Source organism: Helicoverpa zea, chromosome 6 (genome assembly GCF_022581195.2).
Source record: "Helicoverpa zea isolate HzStark_Cry1AcR chromosome 6, ilHelZeax1.1, whole genome shotgun sequence".
Classification (NCBI taxonomy): Eukaryota; Metazoa; Arthropoda; class Insecta; order Lepidoptera; family Noctuidae; genus Helicoverpa; species Helicoverpa zea.
This window is the reverse complement of record NC_061457.1, coordinates 6,722,141-6,735,656: the sequence shown is the minus strand read 5'-3', so window position 1 is coordinate 6,735,656 and position 13,516 is coordinate 6,722,141. Positions and strand designations below refer to the sequence as shown.

Below are 13,516 nucleotides of genomic sequence, written 5' to 3'. Positions count from 1 at the left end.
AAGTTGAAAAAAAGAATAATTGATCGAAACATAAGAGATGACGAGGCGTTGCGTGAACATAAAAATGCTGTTAGACATCCTACGTTCCCAGTATCCTTTGTTTATCAGGGCCCAAGCAGCAGAGCGTTAAGCTTGCCGCCCGCACGACCATGAGTAAAAATAGAAGTTAATCGATCCTTTTATTCGTGTCAGCCGTTCGCTACATCATCAACAGGTACCCAACAGGAACCCGACCTTTTCTAACACCTATGTAAAACTCAATGAAGTATAGAGTTTTTAGTTGATCTATTATTAGAACGTAGGTTCTTTTATAATGGTTGCTGTTTCTAATGACCGTTAAATTGCAAGTTTAGATGGGTTTCTGCTGGCCTTTCCACAATATCCTAAAATCCCATGCTTGTCCTTTGAAATTTGCGTGGATGGCAGGAGTAAAACCAACCAGCAGAGTAATTATAATACGCGTAACAAGATAAATTGGATCAACATAGGTGACACCTTGACAGTCAAATATAAAAAATTGCTTGGTTGTGTTTCGGTAAGATAGCCGCCAAAATACAAGAAATCATCAGTTCAAAATAAAGGATCGATTTAATCGAAGATATCTAACCACTGTCAACTATGATTGCGACAAGTGAATATTTTCTTTGAATATCTATATTGATAGATGGAGCCCGTTTTGAAATTTGATCATGGACACAATTAACCCGGTACAGCGCCTACAAATGTTGTTCTGTTCAATTAGATGATTCATATTGACCAGCTTGATTCATTGACCTATACTACAAAAAGGATTGAAGGCTTTTGTCATCGCAAAACTTCTGCAGTATGGAAAAAGTTTTGAACCCTTAGTCTCATTATTGGTGGTGGATATTTACTAAATAGGGTGCAATTTCTTCACTTACTTAGGGTAAATAATACAGAAGTAGGTAGGATATTTTGCTCGTTCTTATCAATCAAGCGTTTCCAGAAGACAACAACTGAGTTACTCTTTCCTTTTTCTATGAAGGTTATTTTCCCTAAATCCGATTATGCTGGTATTTCTTTCCTAGATGTGATTAAAGAACTGCTATCGAGAACCTCACATTCACATGTGATTTTACTTATCTCACCTACGATACCGATCATAAGTTTATACACCGTTGAAACATACTGCACAGAAGTTAAAAAATATTGAATTCAATTGAATTATTAAAATTATGATAAACCAACAATCGACGTTCTATACATGCGTATATGTACGGAATTTCAACAAGAAAGCTCACGTCTTGCTCAGTCGTCATTTATAATTAATTAATTGTTAATTGAGCACCGTGTGTTGGAAACAAATGTCGCTAAGTACAAGCAAAGCAACGGATCTCCATAAAATATATAGCATAAGTAAATATTAGGAATTATGAACTTAAATAATTTTGTTTTGTGTTTATATTGCTAATAAGTTGAAAGTGTTGGCAAAATTGTTTGAGAAAGGTGTGCTAGTTCCAATATACATATTTTCATGAAGTACCCGTGGGCGGACATATCGTTGCCCCCGTATATCTGCTCGGGTAATGTGTATTTTGTAAAATAATACCAACACGCCATAGTACTTAAGTATGTATAATTTATACCTAATTGTATCGCGTTAGGCTCCATAAATACGGTGCGTAATGGTTTTTTCAATGCCTTTTACTGTCCCAACAGAGGCATTAGTCCAAAGTATTTCTGGTTGTTCATCAGTTTTAAATAAAATGTGTTTTATCATAATTTGTGCTGCTGTGCAAAGTATTATTTATTAATTTCGTATGTACTTTTATTCCTTCATACGATTATGTTCGAATACGGAGACTCATATACCTAGGTTTAACATTTCCTTAACGATTTATGTAGGAATAGTGCACATATAAGCTTGCGATTACTCTAAATAACGGTATATCAGTCCGGTGAAAGTATTAAAGGAAATCGAAAGTTCTTTTTTTACTAGAAAAAATATCTTTTGTAATAATAATTCGTAATACATGCTGAAATCCAAGCTCTATAAAGCTGGCAGTACAAAGTGGGCAAAAATTAAAAAAAAAAAGCTCAAAATTTGTTGCTAATTTGTTGCTAATTAGTTGCCAAATAATCGATTTTTTTGCTTTTGCCGATTTCGAGAAATCGTCAACAATGCTAGCTTCACCATAAGCTGGCATGGATTATAAGATAAAAGTAAAGGTAAAATAAACAAAATCACTACAAATTTGTTGCTAATTTGTTGCTGTATAACCAAAATAAATTTGAGGTGCAAAAATATTTTTTTTTTCAAATAGAAAATTTTTATTTGCTTTGCGCGCTTGAATGTCAATTGTTTCATGAAAAAAATATGAAATAAAGGACAATGGGCACTTTGTATGGGATTTGGTACCCGCTCCAACAGTAACGTATGATATATCATTAGAAAGGTATTTACATGAAGAATAATAAAAACTATGGGGCTTGCCTCAATTAGCTGTCCGATCCGAGTAACGATAAAAATTGAATCGACATAGAAACAATTATGTCATCCATATATGCAAATTCATTAAGAGGCATATGTCGTCAGTGTAATAATTTTAAACTCAGTTATTAGACATCTTACATTGTTTGAGATACACTCTATTATAATCTAAAAGTTGTGATAGTCTATGGAGTCATACTACGGAAACACAATAGTCATCTGATTTGACAAAAGTTCAAAACATTTCTATTCATCTTTTTTTAAGAAGAAATTCATCATTATCTCAGCACCTCTTGAGGAGCAAGATTAAGTCGTAATATGTACTATGTTAACATCGTCCCCTGACTTTGCAACCTTAATTGATTGTAAATACTGAAAGACTTTCATCAAATACATAATCTAGTTCTGCGTGAACTGCAAAGGATTGCACAGTCTTTTTTTAAAGCAGTCGGCAGGCAAACATTTTAAGAAGGCCAAATTCCTGTTTTTTGTTGCTTTACCAGTTTTTATTCAATACAGCTGGATTTAAGAACTACATCTACGTTGACGATTTATGAACATTACACATTCTGCTAGTCGATGTCACGTGAAATGGACAAGGATTTGGAACTAGTCCTCATATTAAATTTTTTTTGCCTTGCCAAGACCTACGCAACGGTACTAGAATCAGCACTGTTGGACAGGGTACCAAAACGCCCATCGTCCTTTGTTGCTCGTCACAGAACTGTTCCTTGTCACTTAGAGAACCAGCAACTAAATAGACACCCGACGATCGGGTGTCTTGAACTTCGGTGACTAACAAACCGGCCATGCTAGCTTGAATGTCGATTTTTCCGGTGACTAAATAGACACCCGATCGTCGGGTGTCTATTTAGTTGCTGGTTCTCTGAGAGACATTAATCACCTCTGTGACGAGCAACAAATTCATTTCCACGTTTTTCACCGGAAAAATCGACATTCAAGCCAGCATGGCCGGTTTGTTAGTCACCGAAGTTCAAGACACCCGATCGTCGGGTGTCTATTTAGTTGCTGGTTCTCTGAGAGACATTAATCACCTCTGTGACGAGCAACAAATTCATTTCAACGTTTTTCACCGGAAAAATCGACATTCAAGCTAGCATGGCCGGTTTGTTAGAGGTAGGTTTGTTAGAGAACCAGCAACTAAATAGACACCCGACGATCGGGTGTCTATTTAGTTGCTGGTTCTCTGAGAGACATTAATCACCTCTGTGACGAGCAACAAATTCATTTCAACGTTTTTCACCGGAAAAATCGACATTCAAGCTAGCATGGCCGGTTTGTTAGTCACCGAAGTTCAAGACACCCGATCGTCGGGTGTCTATTTAGTTGCTGGTTCTCTAAGTGACAAGGAACAGTTCTGTGACGAGCAACAAATTTATTTCATATTTTTTTCATGAAACAATTGACATTCAAGCGCGCAAAGCAAATAAAAATTTTCTATTTGAAAAAAAAAATATTTTTGCACCTCAAATTTATTTTGGTTATACAGCAACAAATTAGCAACAAATTTGTAGTGATTTTGTTTATTTTACCTTTACTTTTATCTTATAATCCATGCCAGCTTATGGTGAAGCTAGCATTGTTGACGATTTCTCGAAATCGATAAAAGCAAAAAAATCGATTATTTGGCAACTAATTAGCAACAAATTAGCAACAAATTTTGAGCTTTTTTTTTTAATTTTTGCCCACTTTGTACTGCCAGCTTTATAGAGCTTGAAATCCACACGATTAAGTAAATTGAAAACGCTAACAACAGCGTGTTGATGGTGGAGTCATGTTCAGATTGGCTTATTGCCGATCAGATCGATCAACAGGCGACGGCCAAACAATAGCGAGTTAATGGACTCGTGTTTAAATGGACACTGATGTCTAGTGCAAATACATTTTTAATGTGATTATTTACCATACAGAAACATTTTATAACATTTCATTCTCGTCATAAACGGAGGCGGATCTAAATTACTAATTACGGCAACACAAAGTAACTTTTCGGCGTCAATATTGACGGATACTCGTGGGTTGCCTTTTGTGGGTGTCTGCAAACAAATACAGTTAAGATTTGTCGCATAACTTGAATAATGAATAAGGGTCGCTAGGGTTATAGTCCCCCAAAACTATCCTATCTTCTGGGAATTGCCTACCACATCCGTTCGAGTGTCGTCATAAAATTGAATAAATGAATAAATATATAGGTACGCTATTATGTAATTGTATCACAGAAGTTTTTCTGGACGAAGGTACATGGTACAAAATAAAATATTGAAATGAAAACATTATGTCCAAGTTCGTTCTTTGAATACAAAGATTTTTAAACACAAATCACTTTCTACCTCTAGGAGCGGCCAGCACACTTGCACCCTTCTTCACTACAACTTCATCGGTTGACCGAAATAACCTACCTACTTAAAGAGTTCTATAAATACCATGGTGATAATAAGACATCAAAGTTAATTGAAAAAGCCTTTTCAGAACTTTTAATAAAGGTTGAGTAAAATTGATTAATAAGCACATTCAAATCCGTTCCACACGGGCCTGTGGGGCCAGGGAGACTCATACAGAAATACAGACCAAACGGTCAAAGTACAACATCCTTCTTTCCGCGCCGGAGGGGGTGTTTATAATTAACTAGACTACTTAATTACAAACTTATATGAATTTGATGTAATTGACTGTAGTTGTAAACCCCTAATTGTTGCGCAAGCATTTCCTTGTAGTACGTACTTCATTGTGAAATCACGTCACGAGGAGTTTCAACTCTGCAGTAAAGTAGGACCTATGTAAAGGCCAGATCCTTCATTGCCTGTATTTACGCGGTTCGCGGTGTTTTAATATTAATAACCCCATACAGGAGGTTCCCGTAGTGGCTACGTACTTGCGAGACTAGAGCTTTTATGATGATGTTTACCGCCGACTCGCGCACGTTGCGCGTCCTCGTCGCCGGGTTTTTGCCTCAGAGGGTAAACTTTCTTACTACAAAATCCTTCTCTTTGAAATAAACTAGCTGCTGAGGCCGGCCATTTCAATTTACGATGGGGAGTATTCAATCTAATTGGGGATTTAGTAGGGAGAGAGTGGGTTTTATTTAGTTTTAAAGAATACAGTTTATTTAATGCTTCGTTGAATTTTGTTTCCTTCTTATTAGATGAATATCAGTCGATAAAATGAAATGAGGTTACATTTAGCCGTTCATCGGGCTTGGATCCGTCAGCTTGAATTTCTTTAAAATTACAATCAGGAACTTATTTTATTTGAGGTTTCATGAAATGCGGGTTTAAAAAGTTACAACTTACACGTGTATTGAACGGAAATCATTGGCAATACATGAGCAAGTCAGCCATTCTCGTAATGTGCGATAGGGTTACCATAGCTCAGGAAATGTTGTAGACGTAAGTAATGGCTACAGTTATGCGAAGTATATTATTGTATGCAAATTATTGCCATATTTTTAGCTCCATAATATTTTCACGTTCGTTGTCCAAGGAACGTCTAATGCGATATGATTAGTATATAACCTTTTTAGATTAGACTTTCAGCCAACAGGAGAACTAGGCAGTTTAATAACTTGAGACCTCATAGTATAGATAGGGTATCCTAGTAAATATTTTTGACTTTCTAAGCTTATCCATGTGCACATGGTTACCCTAGGTTTTTGTAGCCGCGCACTTAAGGGAGCGTGCCCGTGAATGCATTTCTGAAACATCTTGTCCTCAGATCCTGGCGGAGTAAGTCCTTTTCACCGATTCGCCATTTTTGCTGAGAATATTCCACGCATTCATTCAAAAAGTGAATTTTAAATTTGCACATATTTTGCCAAGTTTTGGCTTTTCAAAAAGTAACTAAGCACTTACGACTTTTTAATTTTAACTCGCTTCTATATTAGAGTCATGAAATAAGTTGTAACTCTACAATTTATTACTTTGGCACTGTAAAGTTTCAGTACAATTTAGAATTTAAGTTCCTCATATATAAATGACAGACGTTTAATTAACCACCTGCCTGTGAATTAACAGGAGAGTTATGGGGGACTGACGGTAATTCGTAACTGAATATTTTAGATCCACTCTAACTTAGCGAAGTTCATTAAAGTCTTTGATTGAGAGGTTCTGTGGTACACTAAGCCAAACTTGATGTAATACATTAGCATTCCCGCAACAGCGTAAATATTAGTTAATATGTAAAACGATAACTTATTTAAATCGCAGTAATTTCTAAATCACCATATTGGTATTAAGTATGGATTATCACATTAACACATGAGTCAAATTGTATGTTAAAAAAAGCCAGAAAAGTGGGACTCGCTTAACTCTGAGGGTTCTCTGTGTTTACAGTATAATCGTTGTGAAATTTGAATAGTTTAGGCATCTAATTTATAACGGTATATTTTGTTACTTCTTAGTACATTTCAAAACTTAAATAACTTATTAGTGTGCATTGTGCACAACAAGGCCTTTCATATGATGAATTAATTTCAACTAATCTTAGATTTATGTAATTTCGATTCTCAAAGTCGAAAGAGTTTTCCATGAATAAATGACTGTATTTTTTTTATATTTTTTCAAGGGACAGTTACAATTGAGTATAAGATTTAAGTTTCATGCGTTCAGGAAATATTAAGGGGAGTGAACGATGACAGAATAGAGTAATATTATAAGGATTCAGAGTTTTCTTTTGACCTAAAGGGACACTGGTAGAAATCGTAATTATTGATTATTGGAAGACCCCATTCGTATACTGATGAGACAATCTGTTTTAATTTTTTCCATCTTTGTTTTGAGAAGCTATATAATAAATGCTCTTCATTGTCACAGATTAAGCCACTGGAGGTATAATTGGCTGTCTGTAACTAGACATCTGTCTGATATTTATTACTAACAAATGCATCCAGTTATACTGGCAGGAAGTTAGCACAGGGTGGTATTGTGTATTTGTGAGGCGCTGGGCTTATTATTCCTTACTCGTCTCATAATTACTCAAAAGAGTAGGTACCTAATGACCGTTTTGTTGGATAGATCATAAGTTTAAGCTAAGCATTGCTTGGTGCGGGTGGTAAATAAATGCTTGACTGCAATGATCAGTTGTGTTAAGTTGGGCATGTTTAGCTCATCAGAGGACTCTTGTTTAGCTAAACGCATAACCAACATGCTGCACAATATAAACTTGATGACTACGGGTAATACAAGTACCTCAACATAGTTCTTGAAAAAATCAAAATGTGCCTATTAAGGATTCAAATTTTCCGACACTACAGCAATTTTTTTCCAAAAATTCTTATTTAAACGTTTTAATTATTACATAAGCTGTTCCCTGCAATTACACACTCATCCTAGGAACACGGCTCCGGCACTGCTACTACTAAACTAGACAAAGTTGAATTTACATCTTATATTGAATAATTATATAAATAAATATAGGTAAATAGTGAAGATGTATTGAAGATCCTTCATATCAAAGATAATACCAAAAATACTACAGTTTGTAAGTTTTTTATAGAAGTTCATTAAGTATCTTCACTCTCACCTCACTAATTTCATAAGCAGTTGACAATTTTATTCAAATTAAACTTTAATAAAGTTTGTTGTTTAGGCTTTATGAATTGAAAAACTATATCCTAGCAAGCATTCAAACTTCTATAAAAAGCTACAACTATTATGTTAATAAAAATAATATTTTAAAAAGCTACGAAAACTATCATGAAACTAAAGCATTGCTCAAGTACTTTGAACTGATTGAGTTCGAAAAGTATAACAATAGAATGCATTTTTTTTAATTATAAGCGATTTCCGATAAAAAATACTAATAACGACTTACCTGTAGTGTTGATTGTAGATATGGGATTTATGGAGAAGAAAAATAATATGATAAAAGTGCCAAAAAACTGTTTGCAATACATCTTGAACCACCGCTCTAATTCTTCCATGACACGTTAAATCTTCTTGTTTGTGTTTCACACTTTTGTCTACATCTTCCTTGAATAAAATAAACACTTTTGTACTTCAATTAAACTCTACAGAGAATCCGCTCATTTTCGTTCGGTTGCTAGGATTTTAGTTGCCACAACATTCGTTATTCACCTGTGGAATTCGCTCGCCTTGCATGGGCAAGGTAGGGATTACTCACAACTTCATAAGTTCACTCAACTTTGTATATATATAAATGAAGAGATTATATACCCTTTCACATAATTAAATTTCACTGAATTCACTATTTATAAGTTTAACATCATCTTTAAATTATTTTTTGAAAGTTTTACAAACTTCGAAAGTTTCATGACATGAACTTCATTGCACAATCGCCCGAAGGACGCGACTTGACTTGACGAGCAAAACGGGTACTATACGGCAAAAATATGTTTTTTGTTTCGTTTCTTCGAGCACTCTGTTGTATGTTCGGTAAACTTCGGCTACAATCGGGTTCGGAACAAAGGCGGCGAGGCAACCGTCATTCATTCATTCAATGCTTCGGTCATTTAATATTTCATTCACACGAGTAGGGCTGCAAAATTAGTCGACTTGTTTTGTTGCCATGTAACAAAAGGAACTTAAATATCACTTGTGTGATATACAATTTTAAGAGACGTATTGAGTACAGACGAAATAAATTCCAAGTTTTTTAAATTACGAGTTTGATAATTATTTATAATGTCAGCATAGGCAAAACAACTAGGTTTAAGGCAAGAAATCACTCATTCAGCATTTCTGGGTGATTGTTGTGCGAGTAGTAACGTTTTCACATATACTTGGTAATTTAACTCTTACCACTATATTTTCTTTTATTAATATAATTTGAAAATCAACAAAATAACACTTATTTTATTCATATGTTTGCATTTAGTAGATAATTTCCACATTTAGGCGATTCTATTTTGCTCCCCCTATCGGACATCACTAAAATATTTCTTTCGAAGTGTTCTGTCATTTCGGTTCGCTGAGGCGGATATTAAATCCTAGGTAATCGTTGTTTTTAACGCAATTAAATACCTAGAAAGTATGTAATTTTGCAAAGCAGTTACTGTGAACTACGTTCTGCATTATATTTTAGTTAAAAGAATCGATGATCAGTGATAACCTCAGACGGTTCACGGTGTTTTGACATTTCTTCGTGCAGATGTGAAGTTCCTTGTTGCGGTTTTGTTGGTTAGGACTCGTTGTTTAACTCATACATTTCTGTAATTTCAGCCATGGTGCGTATGAACGTATTGAGTGATGCCCTCAAATCAATCCACAATGCCGAGAAGCGCGGCAAAAGACAAGTGCTAATCCGGCCTTGTTCCAAAGTTATCGTCAAGTTTTTGACTGTGATGATGAAGCACGGTTACATCGGCGAGTTTGAGATCGTCGATGACCACAGAGCTGGAAAGATTGTCGTCAATCTCACCGGCAGACTGAACAAATGTGGAGTCATTTCACCCCGCTTCGACGTACCAATCAATGACATCGAGAGGTGGACTAACCTGCTACCGTCACGACAGTTCGGGTAAGTTATCTACTGCCTCTAAGTTTTATATACTGTAAAGAGCAATGGTATTTTATATGAGCCTGCAGTATAGTGTAACAGTATTGCTTTTAAGTATAGTGACAACATTGATGTCAAAGTGAAGGGATGTACATTTTTCTAACTTCTCATATATCAATATACCTATTCTCCTGCTGGATATGTGTGGAATCCCGGAAATACTTAGTTTCCATTGATATAAAAGAAAGTTGTCATTTGTATACATAAGCACTCTGATCACCCACCTTTCTTGGTCTCAATTTTGTCAGTAATTTTTGAAAACATACAGCAGTTCCATACATAAATATGAGCAATAAAAATATTTTTAAGAATAATACTTGGTTAAAAGATAAGTATTGATTAAGTAATTTCTGGTGATAATTCATGTCATGTTTCTTTATCTTGAATGAGAGCAGATCTTACATCTAAGTAACTTTAATTTTAAATATTAATAAAATGTCAAGCATATGATTACTAGATTTAACTGTATTTATAATCTGTCTGTTTTACGGAAATCACACATTTATGCAACATCCCTTAATTTCTCTATTTACAATTTATTTACAAGTAAATTCTGACTAAATGGCTATACATTGTTAGGGGAAAGATCATTAAAAAAAATGTGTGGACAGTTCTGAAAAAGAATTATAAACATTTAAATTTCAGCACTTTTTATTGAAATCGCCCCTAAGATGACCCACTGACTGAAAATGTTTCGATTGCTGAATTAGTTCACTAGATTAGTTAAATAACAAAATCATTTTAAATAAATTAAGAAATTTTGACACTAACATACAATTAAAACAAGATTTGTACTGAAAGAGTTGTAATACATCATGTATTTCCAACTGCTTTAAGTGCTAAGGTATCACCTGCATAACTACCGCGGATCGCCAATGGTTATTGTTGGTCGGCATTTGATATGTTGTGCTAAATCGAATAAAATGTCACAAATTGATATCTCTCATGTTGATGGATATTGTTAGTGATATTTTGGACAAGTTTATTTCATTGATAAAACCTGATCAATAGATAAACCTTGATAAATTCTTTTCTGTTGACATTTCTAATCTGTCACTTTCTTGTTTTCAGCTACCTGGTCCTCACAACCAGTGGTGGAATCATGGACCATGAAGAAGCCAGAAGGAAACATCTTGGAGGAAAAATTTTAGGCTTCTTTTTCTAAGTTTACTCAATATAAATGAAAATGTATTTGGTTGTTTAATTTTTTATATACCTCATACTTTTTAAATTAAATTATTCAATTTGCCTGCGTTGCCAATATGAGCCAGTAGTCATTTTAGACGAAAGTGCCAGTCACGACTTTAAAAATAATCAAACATAGGCAATTTTCACGAATTCTTTCTAGAGTGGAATTGAAATCTTCCAAAATGTGTCATAGGAATGGCAAATGGTAGTCATTCTAAGGCAGGAAAAGCAAAAAGCTTTGCTCTCGTGCTGCACACATATTTTGGCAGTGAGAGCAAAATTTTATTCTGAATGTCTTTTGTTCTTTTTGGGGTCAGATTTAAAACACTGGGCCAACTAGTGAGAGACTATGGTCATATCGAATTATCAGGCCATGCTTTGTCTCAACTGAGTAAAGGTCGATTTTGTTCACTGTTTTTAATTAGCAAATCCTATATGTTTGAGCTACTGAGGCGAAATGCTTATTTGTCATACAAGAGTGCAAAGTTGGTTTTAAACGGCGGCGGCCTATATTTCGATGACCGAGCAAGCTAGAATAAAAACGCGAGCGCAGCGTTTCAAAAAGTAGAATCCTGAGCGATAGGTAGCGAGGGTCTCAAAAGAGCAAAAATTGTGGGTGGAGAGCAGAAATTTTGGGATGTTACCCAATGAATGTTACCTAAATATATTGCACGGCCGCTTTTTTGTAGCTATCCGAACTTGGTCGGATTATGTAGGGTAGGTTTTCGATGCTTCGTCAGTATTATACACGGGTATTATAATTGTCTCTTTAATTACTGAATTTAATGACATGAAATTTTGCAAGTGAATAGTTGAATGATTAAACAAATTATTGGCATACATTTTACCATGCAATTCCTTTAGAACGTCGTGATATTCGACTGCTTTGTAAACAGTGATCTATTCATGGTAAATTATCCTATAACTTTTTAATTACTAACGGAACATCATTGATACTTGGCAACATGGGCCCCGATTCTCCTAATTTTACTTAAGGGACATACGATTGAGGTTCGACTCGATTCGACTGAGATCCGATTCCGACTCGATTACGATTGAAGCGTATGTGGCATTCCGCTATTTTTTCTTTGAAATAAACGTTTTTATCCTTTTCTGTCATTCAATAATGAATCATTTTGTCTGCAAATGATTTACGATTGCAATATGATTGTAGAGCAAACTACCGTATAGACCAAAATCACCAAAATAGCAGACCAATCGCACACCAATCAAATGTCAATCGAATACGATTGGTCTTTTATTACACGCTTTTTATTAGCTTCACCTGTATGTTTGTATGTTTGTAACCGACTTCTTTGGGCGCGATTTTGACCCACTTTAAATGGCCAGATTTCGTTCAAACTTTGTAGATTTATTGAGGACCGATGACAATACACTAATTTGATAAAATTATTCCATTTTTAACCGACTTCCCAAAAAGGAGGAGGTTACACATACACATCGATTACTCCGAGGTTTATAGACCGATTTACGTGATTCTTTTTTTGTTCGACTCGGAATAGCTGGCAGTTGGTCCCATAGTCATCAGGTTAGGATCTGATGATGGAAACCCTGAGAAATCGAGGGCAACCTTCAAAAGTTGTAGGCATACATAGGGTAAAAACTTGACACTCAGGTGTACGCCTAAAAGCACTATTCAACTGTGAAGATTTGGAGCTGACCTGATGATGGAGACCAGAGAGGGTCGAGGGAACTCGACAACTGAATATGTAAACTACCTCGTGTTTGGGCTTAGATTGACAAGACCTATGCAACAGTGAAGGTTTGGAGCTGACCTGATGATGGAGACCAGAGAAAGTCGAGGGAACTCGACAACTGAATATGTAAACTACCTCGTGTTTGGGCTTAGATTATTCGTATTGACAAGACCTATGCAACAGTGAAGATTTGGAGCTGACCTGATGATGGAGACCAGAGAAAGTCGAGGGAACTCGACAACTGAACATGTAAAATACCTCGTTTGGACTTATATTCTTTGTATTGATGAGAACTTCCCACATGTATGGATAGTGACAACTATTCGTATCACTGAAAAGCTTTGAATAAATAACCTTTTTACAAAAAAATTAAACCGACTTCCCAAAACACTAAAAAGCAAAAAAAAAACTAATTTTAGGTGCACCGGCCTAGAAGTCGGTGGCAAAATTAACTTAGTAACATCCATTAGACACCGACTTCTAGGCTTTTCAATTTGCAAAATATGATTTTTGTTAATTTACCTATATAATTTTCATCTATAGTCGATAAGGTAAGAAAATTAATTAAAATTTTCTAGAATTTTTCTCTACAGTCGATAAGGCAGGACTCGATGTAAATTTTTAT

General features: G+C 35.2%; 2 protein-coding genes across 3 annotated transcripts in view; one reads left to right on the top strand and one right to left on the bottom strand.

The window, feature by feature from the left end:
* LOC124631043 (protein sidekick) overlaps positions 1 to 8,800 on the bottom strand; it is a 34,662-nt gene extending 25,862 nt beyond the window's left edge. The window contains exons 1-2 of one of the 2 annotated variants that reach the window (XM_047165149.1): positions 8,545 to 8,800; positions 8,282 to 8,439 (exon numbers count right to left, since the gene is read on the bottom strand). In XM_047165149.1, coding sequence (XP_047021105.1) covers positions 8,282 to 8,390 — 109 coding nt within the window. In that variant the 5' untranslated portion in view covers positions 8,391 to 8,439; positions 8,545 to 8,800. Of the gene's footprint in view, positions 1 to 8,281 lie in introns of both variants that reach the window. The other variant, XM_047165150.1, reaches the window with a different exon arrangement.
* Positions 8,801 to 9,261: 461 nt separating this feature from the next.
* Positions 9,262 to 11,176, top strand: LOC124631398 (40S ribosomal protein S15Aa). The gene is made up of 3 exons (XM_047165773.1): positions 9,262 to 9,420; positions 9,649 to 9,946; positions 11,057 to 11,176. The coding sequence occupies exons 2-3, from the start codon at positions 9,651 to 9,653 to the stop codon at positions 11,148 to 11,150; spliced, it is 390 nt and encodes a 129-aa protein (XP_047021729.1). The 5' UTR covers positions 9,262 to 9,420; positions 9,649 to 9,650; the 3' UTR covers positions 11,151 to 11,176.
* The last annotated feature ends 2,340 nt before the right edge of the window (positions 11,177 to 13,516 follow it).

Excerpts from the sequence above, each read along its gene's own strand:
- LOC124631398 (XM_047165773.1), top strand. The coding sequence starts at position 9,651 with ATGGTGCGTATGAACGTATTGAGTGATGCCCTCAAATCAATCCACAAT. Across the intron at positions 9,947-11,056 it reads CTACCGTCACGACAGTTCGG|CTACCTGGTCCTCACAACCA; the intron begins GTAAGTTATCTA and ends TCTTGTTTTCAG.